This window comes from Chlorocebus sabaeus, chromosome 10 (assembly GCF_047675955.1).
Source record: "Chlorocebus sabaeus isolate Y175 chromosome 10, mChlSab1.0.hap1, whole genome shotgun sequence".
Classification (NCBI taxonomy): domain Eukaryota; kingdom Metazoa; phylum Chordata; class Mammalia; order Primates; family Cercopithecidae; genus Chlorocebus; species Chlorocebus sabaeus.
This window is the reverse complement of record NC_132913.1, coordinates 27,491,201-27,513,354: the sequence shown is the minus strand read 5'-3', so window position 1 is coordinate 27,513,354 and position 22,154 is coordinate 27,491,201. Positions and strand designations below refer to the sequence as shown.

The 22,154-nt window shown below is 31.9% G+C and overlaps 1 protein-coding gene across 1 annotated transcript in view; it reads left to right on the top strand.

Annotated features, from left to right (window-relative positions):
- Window positions 1-21,498, top strand: part of LRP1B (LDL receptor related protein 1B) — a 1,897,925-nt gene extending 1,876,427 nt beyond the window's left edge. Inside the window, exons 87-91 of the mRNA XM_073019651.1 lie at window positions 6,465-6,541; window positions 14,268-14,358; window positions 15,496-15,640; window positions 18,918-19,016; window positions 20,521-21,498. Of these exons, the coding sequence (XP_072875752.1) occupies window positions 6,465-6,541; window positions 14,268-14,358; window positions 15,496-15,640; window positions 18,918-19,016; window positions 20,521-20,661 (553 nt within the window). The 3' untranslated portion in view covers window positions 20,662-21,498. The remainder of the gene's footprint in view (window positions 1-6,464; window positions 6,542-14,267; window positions 14,359-15,495; window positions 15,641-18,917; window positions 19,017-20,520) is intronic.
- The last annotated feature ends 656 nt before the right edge of the window (window positions 21,499-22,154 follow it).

Sequence of the window (22,154 nt, the reverse complement as noted above, 5' to 3'; positions counted from 1 at the left end):
TTTCAGTAAAATTTTCTCTAGAATATCTAGATGATAAAAGTTTTCCATCACTGGAGATTTTTTTTTAAATACATATTTAGTCATTATTTAACACTTCAGTGACCACTTCTACTCAAGCAGACTGCACAACATTTTATGTTTAAACATTCATACTTAAATCACCCAAACTTAACAAACTTCCTTTTATGAATCATTTCTTGGTAAACTAAATTTTATCCTCTCTTTTATGTTTCTCCTCCAGTCTTAGAATAAATTACTTTAAATAATCCATTTATTAATTTCATTTCTTTCATGGCTACCTCTTCAACAGAAACTTCTCATTAATTTTTACCTTTTCCTAAATTAATTATTAGTTCAATAAACACTTTATTGAATATGGCATTTCTCTTTTTACTTTACCACATTAACGCTTCTCAGAAATCAAAAACTCTGATCAAATTTTCTCAATATTACAATAATATTAGTTTTGACTTACTGATCTTATCAGTATTAGTTAACAAATGTTTAATGTAATAGTTTAAAACTAGGCATTTTAATGTATTATTATAGAGTTGAATCAAGTAAATTTATTACAACAAACATAAATTTAAGATACTACTTTAAGCTATTTGAATAAAGCATGCAAAGTAATACCTAGCTATTCTCAGAAAACATAACAGTCAAATTTGGATTGAGAACAGTATTGAATAAATAGAAATTGTAGTACCGAATGAATGAAATATACAGTAACTTGCTGTAGACATTCAAAATTGTATGAATTGAGACATAAGTGTATATTTATGTTTATACATTTTAGATGAATTTATAAATGATAGATCTTTAAAGATATATCAGATACATCTACAGTATTTTGGAACACCACAAAAATGTGAAGTTGATTTCAAGAAGGAGATTAATATGTCCCTCACTGTCATGGACAGGGACCGATTATTGGGCACAGCTGACCACAGGTCCAAGGCAGTGTGGTAACTCTTACACTTTTACAATGGGAAAAAATGCATTTATTTGCATTTGTTTAAATAATATTTTTACATTTAAATTAAGAGCCTGGTACTTTCCTGGGCATGAGAAAGAAAGGAAAAGCATTTCTTCCTACTTCTGTATTGAATTAAAAGGATCATGGCATTGTCATCTAAAACAATGATTAAATAATAGTGCTGTATATATCTTATTTCTACCACTTATTCTGCTTCCCTGGGCAGATTATTTGAACATGAGCTTCCTCATTTTATACAGTGTATAATGTCTACTCATAGGATTCTTATAGAATTTAGATATGAGTATATTTTTATATGAAAGTACCTATACTAGGATCTAGCACAAAGTTTAGTGTTAACTGAACCTCATGTAACATTTCATATAAAAGTTGAGATAGAAAATTTTTGAAGCATGTTATAAAAATTAAGAATCTTTATGTATACATGAAATAATTTCATCTAAGAATTTTAAAATTACCTAATTTGATCTATTGTTGCAAAAAAAAAAATAACAGATGGAAAGGTTTTAAAGTAAAATTAAGCAGATGAATAAATATCTAAGTATCTGTCCTAAAATGCTAGGTTTTGTTGTTGTTGTTTTCGTTTTTTTTTTTTTTTTTTTTCTTTTTCCATCTTGCAGTGCTACTATCTGCAAGGGAAGTGAGTACAAAAGACACAAGGGATACATAGAGTGTAGACCTTTCAAGTGAGAAATATTATATAAATATAGTTTTATATGCTCGCCACCAGAAGAGTGTAATTTGATGAGTTAACCAGAAAAAAAAAGTATTTTGCAAGTAACTGCATTTTTCTGATTTTCTTCACTGTATGAAAATGCTTTTACATAAATTGATGCATAACCTGCAATCATACTTTTTATTTTTATTAAATGAGATTTTAAGTGCACTGAGACATGCATGACACCATGCACAATTTTCCCAAGGCTTCTTTAATCCCTTTGTGCCACTTATCTTTTTCCTGTGTAGAGAAAGAAAGGGGTATATTAAAAGATTTTTCCTTCCTGAATGCCTCCATCATCATGGTTAATAAGGGCAACCTTGCACGTATATATAAGGAGAAATTCAATTTTAAATTGCTGTAAGGTTCACCTTTGAATTTCACTGTGGTCAGAAGAATCCCATGACCTTTAAATTTGATGAAAAGAGAGAGCAGATATTGATCTCATTATTTTATTTTGAAGTCCTCCCAAAGTGGGTGACTCTAGACCACATTTCTGCAAAATGACAAGAGCAGTTCATCTAAATTGATCATTGTTACGGGAAGGACAATATCTGAAGATTTTAATATACCTTCAGTTTTTTATATCTCATTTTAATTCTCTCTGTAATAATTACTATTTCAGAGTTATTATTTTAGACAGTTTAAATATATGTCTTACAGTTATGCTACTAAATGTAATAACTTTCATTTTAAAGATTATAGTTTGTCCCCTTACAAAAGCCGAACTTATTTAGATATTCTAAAAGTGTTTATTGTGCCTCCTAGTAATATTTGTACACTCTTGCTTTTATACAAAGTTGTTCCCCTATGCTACAGAAAATTATAATTGAAACAAAAAATATTGTAGCTATACAATAATTACACAAACTGCTCAGGGACACGATAAATTAACTTACCATGTATTTCATACAGTAACATTCAGATGAGAATTAGTTACAAAAAATAAATAAATAAGCACACTCCAGGTACTGTGTAGGGAACTTCTACCTAGCTTATATTATCTTTTGAGCAATCATGCTGGGCTTGTATATTATTATTCTCATCTTCACAATAAGACATTGAACGATATTTGGTATAAGAACAAAGTCTGTAAGAATATAATAATAATAATGTATCTCAAATATTTCCTGAAGTGTGACTTGTGAATTATTTTTATCAGATTCACCTTGTTGAAATGAAGAATGCTGACCACAATCCCAAGTTACTTGAAGAATTCTCTGATATATGGGGCCCCAGAATCTGAATTTCAACATTTCTCATTTTTCATAATCATTATTCTAGTCTGGAACATAAGGGAATAGCATAAGGGAATACCATAAAATATGCTGTAATTAAGAGCACTTATAGATACAACTATTATGGAAGTGGAAGAATAAGATTAAGGAAACAATTTAGCACTAAATAATGCTAGAAAAAAAGAGAAGTCAAATAATGTTAAATCAATACCCTTTACCATGCAGCTATTGACAGCAGGAAACTGCCAAGAGCAGTACCTTCATTTGATGATGTAAAGAAAGAAGGATAAATAATTATTTGAATAGTCAATAAGTATCTATTTATCCACCTACCTACCTGTCTGTCTATCCATCCATTTGTTCCTGATCCAATGATACTTAATATTCACAGAATTGTTTAAAATGTTAAATAATTTACAGTTGTATAGTGATCAGTACGTAAGATAAAGCTGATTTTCATTGTCCTAAGACTAAGGGCAGTGGGAAACGTCTGCAATTTTAACATGAATGATACAGAGCTGTTTGCTAGGGTGAGGAAAACAAAAAAGATTGCCTAGCACAGGGCTAACTTGAAGATAATTGTCCCCGGATGAATAGCAGAGAATAGTGGATTGCAACAGTACATATTAAAGATGACCAGTGCATGGACTATGGATTTTGCTTGAGGAATAATAAAAAAGGGATAGATGCCAGAGAAATTATAGTCAGCATGGCTATGCAAATAATTCAGCAAGGAATCGGACAGGAGATTTTGATGATCTGCACATATTTTATTGCTTAAATGCTCTGCCATTAATGGCTTTGATCATTGTAGTCTACTTAAAGTATGAAGATTTATGGATTGCTGTAAAGATGGCAAAAATACTTGGTCTTAAATCAACCACTGGAAGAACTTGTGGAGCAGCAAATGCCTTAAGTTATAATTTTGTAAGGTAGGCAACAAGAATAATGATTTCTATTTAATAACCCAAAAGAGATTTTTTAAGACTGAGACAAATGCAGAACAGTGGAACATATTTTATCTTTGGCCATAAAACATTATTTTATAAGGAGTATAAGGAGAATGGCAAAGTGATCATCGGCACATTAAGATGTATAACTGTTAAAATTAATTATTTCTCCAGTACAGTCTTTGAGTTTTTTCCAATATATAATAAGTAAAATATTCTGTAAAGATTATGAATTTAAATGGGCTCCCACAATTTAAAAGAGAAGAGGATTATGAACACTAGCAGGTGACTTCTTTTATCTATCATAAATACTGGACCCTAAGCCATGGATAAATTAGGAAATTATACCATAATATTAACAAACACCTGTCCTACTTAAATAATTCTAGAATTTGGAATAAGAATCACACTATCCTTATCCTCTTTATTTAAAAACCTCTTTCTGCTAATCTGGAGATCTCAAAATATAATTACTTTACAAATTATTAAAAATACGTGATGTTCATGTCAGAACCATAATATGATCAAGTAAATTTAATCTTCTAATTATCAAGCAATTCCACTTTCTGACTTCAAAGCTTTTCCAAAAGTGTACTAATGAGTCCCAGAGGTTCTTTTTTCAGTAACACAATAAAATATGCCTTGGGTCACTTATCTAAGATGAACCTGATTTAGTTTTTTTTTTCTTTTAAATGAGGTAATGTATAAAGCAAATTTTGATATTTTAATCAATAATTCAAAGTAATTGCACACATGTAGCACAACAGCTATTAATACGTAATGAAGTAACTAAGCAGTCAGCATTAGTTTTTCAGTGGAGCATATGAAATATTCTCGGGGGTAAATTAGAAAGATTTGACAGATGTAAAGCTACATAACACAAAAAGCATTTCACAATCATTACAATTCACTCCAAGAACATGTTTGCAAAATGTTCCCAAATATATTATTTTGAACTATCTGTGGACTGTTTCAATGATTACAATATATGAAGAATTGGAACATTTTTCTAGATCATTCATCTGCAAATACCACAAATTAAAAAGAAAAAACAAACATAATGATTTTATTTGTTGTTCACTTTATTCTAATGATTTGAAAATATCCTTATTTCATTACCTAACTTTATTAATACAGAGGTGTAGACTTGGCCTTAAATGCATTTCTCTGTGTTAATGATTTACTTGTATTATGGTTTATAATAAACATGATGTATACAAAATTATATAATTTGTAAGTTTTTATGATGCGGCAACAAAAGTTGAGCTAATGTATGAGTGATGCCCTGAATCATAATATAAATAATATTAATTTTCATTTAAATCATGTTCCATATTCATAGTTTTAAATTTATCATTATTAATTAAATAACTCTTATCTAATAGTATCCTTATTGCCAATTGTGTTCACGTCTATATATGCTTCTTTGAAACACTTTTATGTTTATTATTTGATTTTGTCAGTAATAATGATTTTATGAGAATTTGCCCATGTTTTAGGACAGCCAATACTGATTTTATGACTATCACAAATAATTCATACAGCATCATAGAAGTTTAGTTCAGGAAGCAGCCTCAGATATCAAAATTGGCTATGTCAGAATTGGCAGAGACACTGAAATTGCAGTTATTTAGTTTGGCCCACCATGCCCAGAGAGTTACACTTGGAATGATTCTGGAAGCTGTTTTTTTATTGTGTACAGCTATTCTTGATATGGTGGTACTTGACAGTCATTTTAACTAAGAACTGAAGCCAATTAAATTGTTTCTCTGTGAATTTCCTGTGACAGATACACAAAGGCATCTTATGTTAGCCAATAGACATTGTTTAAACACAACTAAAACTGTTCCAGCATTTATTTTGATGCAACTAGCTAATTTCATAGTTGTGATTTATGCTTAAATAGTGGCTTTTAATCAGATCTATTATTCTTGTCTTCTATTTCTTATCATAGTGTCACAGTACTTACATGGGAAAAACAATTCGTCCCAATAAAAACTTGGGCACATTCTCGACTTCATGTTAATAGAAGAATGATTTAAAATGGGAAAGCCCTGTATTTTGTTATCTCTACTCAGGAGAGTAAAAACTATTCAGTTTGAACTATGAGACAGATAACTATTTGCTCTTTGGTAGTTAGTTCCACTCTGTACTTAGAACAACCAGAAAAACAAGTCACAGATACTTATAGAAGGATTTGCTTAACATGCAAACTCAATTTTTGTAAGTGGCCACTTGTAATTTTCCGTAACTCTCGAATTAATTTCCAATTCTTAATCAAGATTTCAATATCACTATAAAATGTGCCAATTTTAACACAGAAAAAGTAAAATGTCTATAAAACTACATTTTAAAAAGTATTTTAATAAACGAAGTCCAATGAAAGTTACACTCAGCATACTAACAATATGCAAGAAATCAGCAGAAATCTCTATGTAATATTCATGAATTTGTGCTGACTGGCTCCTGTAACATTTCATTTTGTTAAAATTACTACATTAGCAGACTGCTGGGCTTTGTTATTCACTGATCTGTGTTGTTTGTTGTTTGGATATTTTTAGATGCTCTACCAACTGGTCAGGCACACAGTGTGAAAGGCCAGCCCCAAAGAGCAGCAAGTCTGATCACATCAGCACAAGTAAGTTTCTCAGATTAATATTTTGGGTAATCTACACTGTATATACATCATTTTAATCTCATTATTGAGTGAGGTGAGTCTTATGAAATCTTCATGGAATTTTGTAAGAGATTCACTGCAATTGAGGTGTTTTTTAAAGAGGAAGCACAGAGCTCTCATCTAATTACAGGCTCGTGTTCATGTTCTTCTAGGCTGGGAGAGTTTATCCCAAATTTGGGGAGTTTTCAGAATGCACATCTCCTAACCTAGCATAAGCTTTTCTTTGGAAATGTTCATCAGCTGCAAAAGTCGCAGATACCACAGTGGAAGTGAAAATACTCCAGGAAGAAAACTAATTCCATGTTTTAACTAGAGCAAAGTGTATTGTCTTGGAATGCATTTCAATGTGCCATGGGGGGAAAAAGACAGACTTTATTAGTTAGTCTGAAAGAGAAGCAAGTTAACAAGCAATTCTTAATAAAGATCTACATTGATTTATTGCTTCTTTATCTTTAAAGTATTGGTTTTGAAGTATATTAAAATATAGATCACCATTTTTGCAAATTTTTTTGTGCGGCCATAATCTTAGAGTCAGGTGTGTCTATATCATCATTGTGTGTCTGTGTACAGTTTCTGACAACCTGAAATGTTATAAAGTTTTTCAAAATAACAGTCTGAAGTAAAGTTTGCAATTCACACATGTTGTCATTAATTTTACCATTGGTGAAAAACCTTTGAAACAATTGTATTGTCTATTGGGTGTAAATAAATTTGCAAAGGAAAAATAATATCCTTGATGGAAGATTGCTTACCTTAGCAATTTTTCCCTAGTCCTTTACTGCTGGTGAGAAGGATTTCATAAAAACAAGCAAAAAGCATACTGTTTCAGAGTTAGTGAAAAAGGAAAGAGACTATTAAAGTATAAAATATATTATTTTTGTACCCTAGAAGCAGGCTTCCCATCTTTGCTGATGTTCCCGTTTGTTGTCTCTGTCCCCAGACAGTTCTGATATCATTGTCCAATTTTTCCCAATTTAGAAGTTAATTTGGGTTTATTAAGCCTGGGCATCTTTGAAAAATGGAAAATAGGTCTAGAATAAACAGTCTTGGCATAAATATTTAAATTTGGATAGGTGAGGTGAGGTGATTTTTGGTTATGGAGCATTTTGAATTTGTGTGCTCTCCTTAGGTCAAGGGAGGGAGAGGTCATAGGGAAGCTATGAGCATATAATTGTAGGAATAGGACACTGGGAATTGGGGAATTGGTTGATAAAAGGTTAGCAGTGGCAAAATGTGTCTTGCCTAATTTGATATGCAAAAGAAAAGAAAAAATACTTTGTATCTCTTCCCAGGATTTAGGGCTCAAACTATTATTACCAGTAATAACTCTGGAGGCATACTAATTTATATATGGTTTTCATAAACTATTTGCAAAACTCAACAATCATTGAGAGCATTAATGAAAGAAATGCATTTGAAGTTATCAACCTGTAGAACATGCTTCTTTTATAAATTAGGAATTGAAAAGATGCTTTAGCCTTTTTAACAGTAGTTTCTTGATGATCAAATATAAAAAAAAATACATAGCCTTTTTAGAGCATAAAAAAATTTTTTTTTAATTTTAAAACTCTGACAAGAAATAGCATGGAATGTGTATTGAATTTGGAAATTTTGTATAAGCGCCATCCACAAAGGGAAAGTTTGGTGTTTGGAAAATGGATTGGAGCTAGAATGCTCCAGGCATTCCTGTTAGAGAGTGGGGTCTCCAACGATTTGCATGGGCAAATGTAAGAAACTGGTTTTAATTACATGCAACAGTTCTAAAGTAAAGAACATCAAATAGGCGAAAGAGTTGCAAATAGTTGTAACCCTTTCCAAAGATTCTGAAGCTCTTTCTCCCATCACTAATTTAAAGTCATGAAATTTAATAGAACTATCAATGCATTTTGAAAGGGCTATTAGCTACATATATGTCAAATTATCACAGACTTGAGCAAAGTTGACCAAATAATGACTCTATTAGACGCTTATCATCAGACATTTATGCTTAGAGAAACTTGACTCAGCAGCTCTGAAAGAAGGGAAAAGGTAGTTAAACTGACCTTTCCCATGAAAGAGGATTACTTTTATTCTTTTGGGTAAAATCTAGTGATTTTGAATGGTTGTCAAACCTTCCCCAAACTTGAGCAGAAGTCATCTACCCAATAAGAAAGATGAAACTTTAGGAATGTGTTTTCAAATCTGCATTTCCATCATCAGTGGACGTTCATTGGCGTAGTCCAGAATACACTGCCTCTGTCTGCCTAATTACTATTAGTTTACACAGAAATTTACTTTTCTGATTTCTACATGGTCTTCATAATCATCTCTGAATAGTGGTAGTGATGTTCACTGGCTTCTGATGTTTAAAGTGTCTAAAAAGCAGTTTGTGGAATTAGGCAGATCTATTATCTAGGGCTTTGTGCTCAGGTTCCATTTTAAAAATCGAATCTGACTCTTCTGAAGATATTTTGAAGAGTTTTAAACTCAGGATGATAAAATATTCATTGCATACTTCTATTTTAAATTTACATAAAATTTTAAAATTTACATAAAATTGAGCATCGAATGATCAGTGTTTGAATTGTGTTATTTGTTGTATCTGCTGAAATTATGAAAGATAAAAATATATCCAGCATTTGTGGTACAGTAGAGTTGCTGTATTTTACTATAGTGACAATAGGGGCAAGATATCTGTTGGGGGTCATTGTATCTCTTTTTCTACTTGGTCTTTATCATTTTATATCATCCATTATATTTTAATTAAAAAAAAACTGGTTATATTATACCAGGAATTATAAATTTGCAAATATAGAGATATAACTGAAAAACGCAACAAAATAATGTTTTCTTTTCATTTCTCCCAAAGCAAAGGTTTATCAAGTCTCTGCTAAGTGTCAAGTACTGCACTAGATTCCAGAGACAGGTCAGTGAGGAAGGCAGACAGTGCCTCTTCTCACGAAGCTGAGGTTCTAATGGAGTAAACAGCAATAAAACAAGGAAGCAAATAAAAAAGGAAATATTCAAATTTAAAAAGTAATTGTGAGTTTTGATTGGCCCGTGAAGGAAACAAAAACAAAAACAAAAAAGATAAAAAGGGCAAAGAGAGAGACTGTCACGGGAAAAGTGGGGTCAGGAGTGCTTCCTCTGAGGTGGTGATACTTCAGCTGAGACTTGAGGCTCAAGGTACAAGAATAAAGAACAGCAGATACGGCCGGGCGTGGTGGCTCACGCCTATAATCCGGGCACTTTGGGAGACCAAGGCGGGCGGATCACAAGGTCAGGAGATCGAGACCATCCTGGCTAACACGGTGAAACCCCGTCTCTACTAAAATACAACAAAAACTAGCCGGGCGTGGTGGCGGGCACCTGTAATCCCAGCTACTCGGGAGGCTGAGGCAGGAGAATGGTGTGAATCCGGGAGGCAGAGCTTGCAGTGAGCCGAGATCGCGCCACTGCACTCCAGCCTGGGTAACAAAGCATGACTCCGTCTCAAAAAAAAAAAAAAGACAGTAGGTACAACAACCGTGGAGCAAGAAAGAATTAGACATGTCCAGCAGACTGAAAGAAGACCAGTGTGCTGGTATCAAGAGGACAAGAGTGGTACAAAGTGAAGCTAGAGATACAGGACCAAGATGATAGGTAGCCTCTTGAAGATCACTGGAAGGATCACCTTTACTAAGTTGGGAACGTATTTTCTTTACAATTTTTAACATTACAATATACCAAAATGCTTAAGAGAAAGCATGCTAATTTCAACAAATATATATACTCCACACTTATACATATCTATAAACATAAACTTAAGAACATGTCAAAGGAAGTCATTGTAATTATGTAATTTACGCTAATACTGTTCTATTATAAATTTGATTAGTAAGTAAAATGTTCTCTTCCTCTGACCTTCATGATACTGAACACTTCTAGTTTCTCTTCTACCTCTTTTGAAGCAACTCTTTCTTTGTGACATTATTTTCTTTCTATTCTGCTTGGTTAATTTACCTGTTTATCACTAGATACTCTCCCCTTGTCCTGGATACACTTTCCTTGCCAAGACATAAATCCTTGACATGAGTTATCAACTCTGTTGGTTCCCCCAAAATTCCTGTGCTCGATATTGATTTATCTCCTAAGTTTGAGACATATATTTCACTGCTTGCTTGATATATCTGTATCTGTATCATCTGTATTCCACAGTGATCTCAAGCTCAGTTCCCAAATGATCTCATCACCACCCCCTAACCACAGTCATTTTCATATACCTTATTTTGCCTGTCTGTCCATATGGATGGCTGAAAGGTGGTGATACTTTAGCTGAGACTTGAGCCAATCCACCTGGCTATGGAAACAACACTTAAGTTCCATACTTAACCTTCTCTTTGCTTTCCTAAGTTGAATCAAACAATAAATTCAGTAGATGTTCCTTCCTAAATTTTATTCAACATCATCTTTTTAAAAAGAAAAAATAGTACAATTGCCCGTCTGATTTATATGACTTACACACTCCTTCACAATTTCACCTCTGCTTTCCAGTGTAGTCACATCTCCTTCCAGCACACTCCTCCCACCCCAACTGTTTTTCCTTAATCGTAATCCTCTTGGCCTTTAAAGTCTCTTCATGAACTACAGAGGACTTGCTCCTTAAGCCTCAGAGACACACGAGTCCTCCTCCAGCCCAGATCTAGTTGGAGGCACCTCCTTTGTATTCCCACAACAGTGCATACTTCCCTAATACAGCATTCATGCTACTATAATGAATGAACTCATTTGTTTGTCATCTTCTGTTATACATCAAGCAACGTGAGAGAAAGGTCATTTACCTGCACGTTATGCACATGTACCCTAGAACTTAAAGTATAATAATAATAATAATAATAATAATAATAATAATAATAAAAATAAATTAAAAAATAAACACATAAAAAAATAGAGTGTACGTTGAGGGTCTGGAGCACAGCAAGCACTTGATATATTTGCTAAATAAGAATGGAATTTATAGGCCCTATGATATCCTAAGGACTGCACTATTTGCAGAACAAAGAGAAACAGATTGTGCCCTCAAATATCTCAAAAACAAACTGATACAATATATTGTGAGAAGTGCAAAATAGAAGCATGTACAGAGTGCTATAAGAACATGTGTTTTGATTGTTTATTAAGCATGTATGTAGCATTTTCTATGATTGGCATAATCCTATCTATAATACTGTATGATAACTATTAATGATGATACCCATATTATAGATGAGTAAACTGAGACAGATATAATTAATGTGCCTAAGTATATGTTGGTAATGAATAGTAGAAGTGAGGTTTGAATAGAGGTATCCTGGCTCCAGAGTCCATTATCTCAACTGCTGTGCTGTACTAGCTGTCCTATGGAAAGGGGCTCTTCAGCACAGCACTTACAGTTCTTTCTTCTAATGGAAAAATGTTGCATGATGAGGTTTCAGAACCGTGTTGCAACAAAGACTTGCTCTACTTTTTAATGAGAAACTTGTTGAGATATCCCCTCCACCCTTAATAAGTACAGAGTTTACATTTTTCAACCAGTTTCTAATACTCCATTAACAATGTACTGTTAAAAAATCACCTACAATAGGGATTGGTCATTGTATTTACAGTATGAAATTTACTGTCATATATACTAGGAAAAATGCTTATTTTTATAATATCTTTATATAATTTTTAAAATACCTGTGGTTTCCAGCAATAAAAACTATTTTATAAAATTTAAAAAAAACTTGCCAACGTTCTACCCTGCATTATTTATCAGTGACACTAGGGTGTTATAGTGGTTACTTTGATTGGTTACATAAACATATTAGAAGTCTAGGCTCTTAAACACAAAATGCAATAATATATGAGATTGCAACTGCCATCTGTGAAGGGAGAAAAAAGAAACCCTTTATTTTCTAGCATACTTAATTAACAGCTTTCTACCTCACAGGAATGTCAAACTGTAGAACAAGTAAAATATATTTTTAGAAAATGACTTATAATTGCATTGAGAGAAAATAAATTTTATATACCCTAAAACTATATTGATAGGTATTTTACACCCACCAATTTTACACAAATTTTAGAGGAAAATGAAGTAGATAAATTTATAAAGTGATGATCAATCAGTTGAAGACATAGTTTATGAAGAAACCAAGCTGTTCTCTGGTATTTAAAACTTGTGAACAAATGTTAATTATCATCCAAGGTGCCAGATTCTCTACTTTCATTAATTGCTAATAAATTACAGATGCATATAAAGTTCACTTTCCCAAAACAAAGGAGGTAATATAGTAATATCAAACACAATAAGTTCTCATAACTACGTGAAAAAACAAAATGACTTTTACATTTTAGAAAGTGTCTAAAGAAGTGGATAGAAGAGATGGTTATTTGGTTATTTTACACAAGTTATTTCTCCAAGTCCTAAATTAGAGATTTATCTTATACATGAAATTTTCTTAATGAAACCTTTTTGGTATTTGGCAAGTGATCCAGTATGGATTATCTCAACCAGATATCGTCTGGCTATAAAACAGGTCTATATATTTATAGTACAGTTCTAAGTGGCTGGTTATTGTGCATAATATCACCATTAATTTCTACCTTGATATTTTCACATGTACATGTATCTGCGGAAAAAAATCATATACTTTAAGACTTTTTTAATGTTCTGTTCTTAATCCATTCAAGATCTCCATGTTAAATTTTAACTAGTTGTTGGGCTGCTTGGTTTCTTAGGTTAACCGGTGATTAAGTTGACTTAACTGTATCAACCAGCGGTTTATTCAAAGTAGACAAAAGACTTTGTTTCATGTGTACTAGATATTTTTCAGTAAGAAAAGTTAACATTAGCTACGTCATACTTTCCTGGTATCAGGCAACCCTGTATTCAGTTTTCTTCCTACAATAAGTGACATTTGGGTATATTCTCCTGTGGGTCACATTATTAGCAATGGGCTATTATTGTCTGCCTACTCACTGACTAAAAAAACAATTACCCTATTGCTAATCTATTATATAAATGGAACATAAAATCTCTTCCACTTTGCCTCCTCCCTGTGCTCAGATGCATAAATACAAAGACCAAATTTCACTGATCACTTTTGAAGATATGTTCTGTTAGTGCTAGTACCCAAGACCTTTCTCATATATGGAAGAAAGGAAAATAATTGACATTTGCCACATAAGCCAAACTCCCAACATATGTCTTGCTAAAACTGGATACCCCTTTTGTTTTACCAGGCTGCCACCTAACTTGTCACATGGACCCCTGACCAGAAAGTATGGATAACTAAAGGAACAAAACTAAGGGTGGGAATGTGGTCAGTGAAACTGTGTAAATGTTTATTCAGTCTTAGTTGACTTAAAAAGAGGTACTAGCATGTACTTTAATCATTGCAAGTAAATGTGTGATGGGAATTACTAAACACAGACTGACAGAAAACGTCAGATCTGTAATCTCAAGGTATTTCAATGCAACACATAAATGAAAGATATCTAAAGAAACATTTCCATCAGAGCACGTGTTTAAGAGGAGAGTAATTTTCCAATAACATAATTATGAGCCTGAAATATAAACATTTGGACTAAGCTTTATTTTTATTATGTCAATGGTCAAGTGATTTGGTGTAATAAAGTATTTGGTTGTATCAATTTTTACTTCATTTTATTTATTTCTTCATCTATTCACTCATTTATTTTCCAGGAAGCATTGCCATCATTGTGCCTCTCGTCCTCTTGGTGACTTTGATAACCACCTTAGTAATTGGTTTAGTGCTTTGTAAAAGAAAAAGAAGGTAAGATACAATATTGTAGATTAGCAGTCAGTGAATAAATCACACAACTAGGTGCAGAAACATAATGTTTTTTTTTCATTTTTTAAAATATGATTTAGTTATGCCAGCTATAAAATCCAATGTTTTTTAAATCATTTTATACCTCTCTTTTAAGTGATTATAATGTAGACAATTCTTCTCCCATATTATGTTAATGGAATGGTCCATTTATATATTCTAGCAAAAATAACAAGAGATCATATTCTTCAAAAGTTAAGTAGAATTTTACATTTGCAGTTGTCTTTCCTTGAAACAGCAAGGGTCTCTGAGGAGCATCTTTTTATATTAATGTGTATGATTAGTAATGTCAATACAGTGATACTGATATGCATATGTACATCTCCAATTTGTACATTTCATTCACAAATAGTGAATTGATTTAGATATATCTCTTTAGAAGTATCATTTCAATTCATATGAAAATGAACTTATAGATCTAGAGGAGTAGGTTGTCTACAGAAATACGAAAGCCATGTGTGCTCACTTATAAATGAACATGAAATAATGTGTACACATGGACACAGAGTGTAGGGTGATAGCTATTAGAGATTTAGAAGGGTGGGGAATGAAGTGGGGTGGATGATGAGAAATTACCTAATGGATACAGTATATATTATTTGGATGATGGACATACTAAAAGCCCAGGCTTCAACACTATGCAATATAACCATGTAACAAACTTGCACTTGTACAAAATAAGCTTAAAAATCAAGAGCTTTTGAGTCACTATTTGAATTATATAAATCAGGATTCTAACCTTGTAACTTGGAGATCGAAAACAATCTACGAGTTTCTTTTGTTGCAATAGTTTTCAGAAAGGAGAAAAAATAGAATTTAAAAAGATAATTGATTGGTAAATACTCAATTTCAAATGATGTAGTTTTAGCTATTCAGGAGGTATTTATTTCCAGTGTGTTTTTATTAAGTCAAACAACTGGGAAAATGACCTATCAAAGTACTACTTTTTGTTCCTCTGTTACCCGACAAATGTCATTTATTCAATTTATTTCAAAATAAGTAAATTTGTAAATATGATAATTTCATATACCTTGTGATATTTATACAAAACTCACACATATTAATGTTCACATATTCTAGGACAAAAACAATTAGAAGACAACCTATTATCAATGGAGGAATAAATGTAGAAATTGGCAATCCATCTTATAACATGTATGAGGTAGACCATGATCACAGCGATGGAGGTCTTTTAGATCCTGGCTTTATGATAGACCCAACAAAGGTAATATGTCTTAAGATAATGGGTAGTGAGCACTGACATTCTTGAGTTGCATCTCTGTTTTATGGTTCTGAATTTCACCAAGTTTTTCTGTTATCTGAAGTTAGAATAAGAGACTTTAGGATGTATTGAATGATATAGCCTCTTCTAAAGAGAAAGTACAATTATGGACTGCATTCATCTGAAGCTGCAAGTTAGTGTAATACATCTTAGAAAATATAATTATTTGCTCAGTTCATTTATAAAGATGTTATTTATTTTATATGGTTTTTATTGAAAAATGACTCATCTGTTTACCTAAGCAAATGAAAAATTCATTTAAAAATTGTTTTAGTATTGTTATCACACAGCAAATTGTTTAAGTCTTCTTCAAGGGGTGGATAGATATATAGATAGATAAAGGTCTATTATAAAGTAAAGCTACTGACTTTCAAGGTTGAAATGTATGCAAGGAGAAGACCAATACATGCACAGCCTCTAGCGATATGACTGAAAAGTCGTTTGGTGGAATATTTCTACCCAGTTCCTCCCAGTATTCCTTACAGTGTGGTTCTATGGGGTTTTGGTTCTGGATACTAACAAGATAGTTTCATTTTCATCACTTCAGACATGGCATCCTCCTTTTAAAATTTATTTTTTGTTTTAATTGATCCATAATAAGTAGGAAATCAGTACATTGAAGAGATATCTCTACTTCCATGTTTTGTTTTTTTTTTTACAGCATTACTCACAATAGCCAAGATATAGAATCAACCTAAGTGTGCATCAACAGTGAATAAAGAAAATTGTATTCAGCCATAAAAAAGAAAGAAATCTTGTCATTTGAGGCAACTGGATGAAGCTGAAAAATATTGTTACATATGAAATAAGCCAGGCACAGAATGACAAATACCACATGATCTCACTCACATGTGGAATCTATAGAAATTAATATTGAAGTAGAGAGTGGAATATAGGTTACTAGAGGATGGAGAGGGGAGGAGGAAGTAAGATAGATGTTGGTCAATGGGTACAAAGTCACAGTCAGATAGGAGGAATGAGTTTTGGTGTTCTATTGCACAGTTAGGTGATGGTGGTTGACAATATTGTATTGTATATTTCAAAATAGCTAGAAAAGAGGATTTTTAATGTTCTCACCACAAAAAATCATAACTATATATGAGGTGACAGATATGCTAAATGCTCTGACTTTATTTTTCTGCAATGTATACATGTATAAAAACATAACACAGTATCTCATAAATATGTATAATTTATGTAAAATAATTATCTGATCAAATGTGTCGAGGTATTAGCAAATCTAGATATACAGCTTAGTGTAAAAATCTTGGTCAGTGTATTTTTAAATATAAAAGTACAGTATTTTATTGTCAAAATAAGTATGTTGTTTCCAATAATGTTTAAATTAGGAGCCAGATAAGCTGTGTCCCTGGACTTCTTTGTAATTAAATTACTTTTGAGAAACATTTTTCTGTCATAATATCCTTACTAGTTTAAAACATTTCATTGATACATATAGCTTGACAATCCACAGCCTTTTAAATTTAAAAATTTGTTAGTTTTTATTACTATAAGCTCAGGTTGGCAACTTTTAAGAGAAATAGCTAAATGATACAATTATCCAGTTAAACTTGTGAAGACTTACTTCACTGAATTATCTGAATATTCTTTCTGATAATTTTAGAACATTTTTCTCTAAATTAAGAGTATCAATTTACTATTATGAAACAATTTTTCTTGGCGTATTCGTTTATTTATTGAATAGTTATTTTTCTGACTTATAAAAGTTACTTCATCAAAATGCACTTTTACATTGTAAATATTCAATGTGGCCAATCTACATTGAAATTATTTTGCAATCACAGTCACAGGTGCTCCTGAAGGAGTTGAATAGGATCCCACATATTCAATCTAGTTCTGAATCCATGATTAGACTTTCTTAGCCTGAAATTGATGCTCAAATATTCACTTCTATGAAAATCAATCAATCTTTTCACATGGATACATTGTGTACTGTTGGACAGTACTATAATATTTTTCTAATTAGACATAATTTTATAGTTATTATTTATTAATTAATTCACTGCTACATCTGAAATTTTTCAAGGAAAAAATCCTGGTATCCTTACATTTGATATTTTCTACTTTAAAATATCACAGAAGTGGAGACACAATACATATTGTTCACTGTGTATCTATTATATCTATGAAGGAGAAAGACATCTTAAATAATAGAGTTCTGAAATCTTTGCATTTTTCTTAAGAATAAAAATACAGTATTCGTACATATAATATAGACTAATGAGGATATACTGTATGCATATTTCATATGAAGAGGAGTTCTTACTTTTTCCTCATCACTTTTATTTCCAGTGATAGAATTAATCCAATTTTGTACACTTAAAGACAATAGTTTTTTATACCACATTTTAAAAATTTTCACATTTACTCTAGGAAAATAAACCTATGCTTCAGTGCCACCCAAATATATTTTAATGTACTTAGAGCATAATCCTCAATAAATATTTACCAATCTGATGACTGACTAACCAAAATTTCATCAAATATGACTTAGATGACTGAGTCTAGCTGGATCCTGATATTTGAATGTAAATGTGAATTGTTGTCAAATGAGTAACTACAGCTAGTTCTAATAGGTTTAGACAGTAGTGAAAAACAAAGGGTCACATTGAAGCAACCTTCATAATCATATGAATCTTACAGAATATTCACTCTGTTACAAGGGTTTGATATATGCATGGTCTAATCAGTATAAATTACATTACATATGAAAAAAAATTTTGTAGAACACTCATTTCTGTTATTTTCAAAGAGGGTAAAATTTCTAGTTCAATGGTATCTTATAATCAAAAGGATTGAAAGTACTTAACACAGTTCATAAAATAGATTTGACTATGGGAGCAACCACAGAATAGTTTGAAGACTGTAAAAGAGATAAATTAATATGTACTAGTTTTATCTTCAAATTCACGCCAATTCTTACTTGGACTGTTTTTTGTATTTTCTGAATAAGACTTTTGTGAGAGGAATGTCCCTACCTGTGAAGCAAAGATCCAATAGATCCAATACTAATATTGAATCCAATATTAATATTGGATCTTTTAAGTTGTTTTGAGTTGTTAAAGCTAACATGAATACACTATAAATGACTTAAGGCTAAAGAGTTTTATGTTATTTTTATGAATTAACATGATATGTATCAATGAAAAGTGGTTCCATAATATTAGATCAGAAACTAAAGTTCTCTGTTTATATACAGGCCAGATACATAGCGGGAGGACCCAGTGCTTTCAAGCTTCCACACACAGCGCCGCCCATCTACCTAAACTCTGATTTGAAAGGACCACTAACTGCTGGGGTGAGAGAAGAATATTCATTATTTCATGTCCATTTCATCACAGAACCCTCGCAATTAAACATTGATTACTAGACTTAGAGGCTTGTTTTAATTAAATTTTTAATTAACAAGAGATTTCAAAATAGCATTTAGATTGGGGGCTTATGTTATGTGTTCTGTCTATACAAGATTACATCCAAAACCTTATTATTTTAGGTAAGCCATTAAGTAGAAATCTCCCTTCTACTGGATTTGGAAATGCTATAGCCCCTTAACAATGAACATGAGTATTTGTTATTCTTAGAAAAGAAGCTCTAGCCAGAAATTTAAACTGAATAATTTAAACTTTTGATTTTATTCATTTCCTTTCATAGTGGTTTATTTAATATGTACAAATTTGATGTGCAGTTAAATAGACTGTACTTTAAAATGTGTCATCATATTGAGAAATTACAGAGGTTCTAACAAAACCATTCTCAAAAACATGTTTCAATTAAGTAACTGGTGTTTAGAGAAAGGTGTTCCGTCTAAAGTTACTTAGTTCATTTTAAGCAGAAGAGGAGAAAATATGCATATCAAGATTCCTAGGGATGAGAATTCTGTCCCTTATCCTCTTTCCCATTAGCTGTTTTCATCCTCATTCTCTATCATGTTTGTCTCAATTACATGGCTCAAAGATTATGTTTCCTTGTTGTAACTAAGATTTAATGTGCTGTTTTTGGAAAGACAAAACAGAACAAAAAATAACAAAAACAAACAAACACTAGGAAAAACTTTCTTGGGATAAGCTGCAATTTGTTAAATAATGAACATTGTATGTATGTTTTCCAACTCAAAGAGGTCAACTACTGCATGCCTCTATTCTACTTCAAAATGCTGTAAGTGTTTATGAAACTTAAGATGACTGTGTACATCACAATTCTTTGAAAAAGTCCAAAAATATTTCTAATAAGTACACAGAGGTTGTTTGAGGCAAAAAAACAAACAAACAAAAAAAAAAAAACAAAACAACAAAAAAAAAACTTGCTTTTATTTTAAATCTGCTATGCTAACATATTTCTTTACATTTTTGTTTACTTGTTTTTAAGTTCATATTGAAATATTATAAGCACCAAACAAATGCTTTTCTGAAAACACATGTTACTTGCTGTTGATTGGCTTGTAATAGCAATAAGGGGACAACACAAAAACTGAAAACATGACAATTTAGTTTCACATTTTATGCTTTTATAATAAAGTCTCAGTGAACATAGCTTTCACAAAGACTTTTTCTGGGTTTTTATGTATGGCAAAGCTCCTTTTAGGTTTACAAGTTACTTGAAAAATGTAAAATTATGGTTTATGTAATACCTTGTTTGAGTTGACTACAGTCTGTAAGCATAACATATAAATAACATTTAAATAATTACTATTTAATAAATATATTGCATATAAATATGTTACGATTAGGAGACGGACATTCTAGGAAGTAAATAATTATGTGGCCAAGGCCAATAATAAAATTATGTATTTTTTTCTCCTTCAGCCAACAAATTACTCCAATCCAGTATATGCAAAATTATATATGGATGGGCAAAACTGTCGAAACTCCTTAGGAAGTGTTGATGAAAGGAAAGAACTGCTTCCAAAGAAAATAGAAATTGGTATAAGAGAGACAGTGGCATAATCAGTGATACCTTTTATATGCTGTATAAATGTATAAAATATAAGGATTACTTTTGTATGTTCCAATAGTATTATACTTGTTTTGGCATCAGCATTACCTCTTTCTTTATCTTTTTCCTGGTTAATTGTTTTCTGAGTTTTTGGGTTTATGTTTTGCTGATGACTATTGATTGACCATTTGTATGGTATTTTTATGAAAAAGAACTGCACTACAGTACAATTTACAACAATGCTGCTGATATGACACACCTTTGAATTTGTCAAAATTAAAAACAACATATTCCTTTGTAGTGTGAATATAAGCAATCTATTTTATATGAACTTTTTTGGTTGTACTTAATCAAAGAGAATCTCTGCACTTTTCCATTATATGGTTTGAAAGCTGTAATACAGTGTCATTTTATTTTTCTCTTTAAATTGATTGATGGGAAAATGATTGAATGATCAACTCTCTTCTTTGTGCCCATAAAGATTGATTCAGACTCTGCTGAAAATATATAGCTCTCACAAGTTCAGCATCACCTGCTTTGAAATTAGCCTTAGATTGCCAACCAATAGATGAGAATTTTGAGGAAAAAAATTAAAAATATGTAAAATTAATAATTTGCATGAACACAGATGACTCCATTTTCCAAAACTTAGTGGACTCTATCTGATGTACTAAATGCATACACCTTGTAAGCAATAGTTATATTTAGGTGGTAGAACATAGCAAAAATATAACTGAAAGTTGGCAGACTGCACTTGCTACTGAATAAGACCTTTTGTTCTCCCTCAGTCTTGAGATTGATAGCCAGCCTAGAGCACAACAGGGCATTGGGTACTTGTGTCTTAGGTATTTCTTCCCAGTCACATGCATTTTGTGGAAGATTAACCAAACCCCTTACTACACTAAACACTAAAGAATAATACATAAGCACACAAATTGATGACAGAATTTCAATTATGTGAATGCATCCTCTTTACTAGGTCAAAAACAAAGGGCAAAGCAGACATTTTAGTACACATAGTGATTGGTAAATATTTTCAAGATATAATATGAGTAATCCATTATTCGCTCTCTCCAAAATATATTCAAGAGGCTTCCAAGTTGTAGAAGAACAATGATCTGCCCATAATCGAAGGTGGAGAGTCTAAATGCTGTACCAGTTGCTCTGGTATTCAGGTTTCCTTGGGTTTTACAGAACACGTGGACCCCATTCACATTTGGTTTGTTTATCTTCAAATTTGAGTTGAAACAAGTGTGATTTATTTAAGTTGTATTAAAAAAAAGGATAGCATTTTTATACAAATATCTTTAAAGGCACAAAAGATTTATTCACAAGTTTTGGAGGGCTTTTTGTTCCTCCGATAGACATGACTGACTTTTAGCTGTCATAATGTATTAACCTAACAGATGAAATATGTTAAATATGTGGTTGCTCTTTATCCCTTTGTACAAGCATTAAAAAAACTGCTGTTTTATAAGAAGACTTTTTGTTGTACTATGTGCAT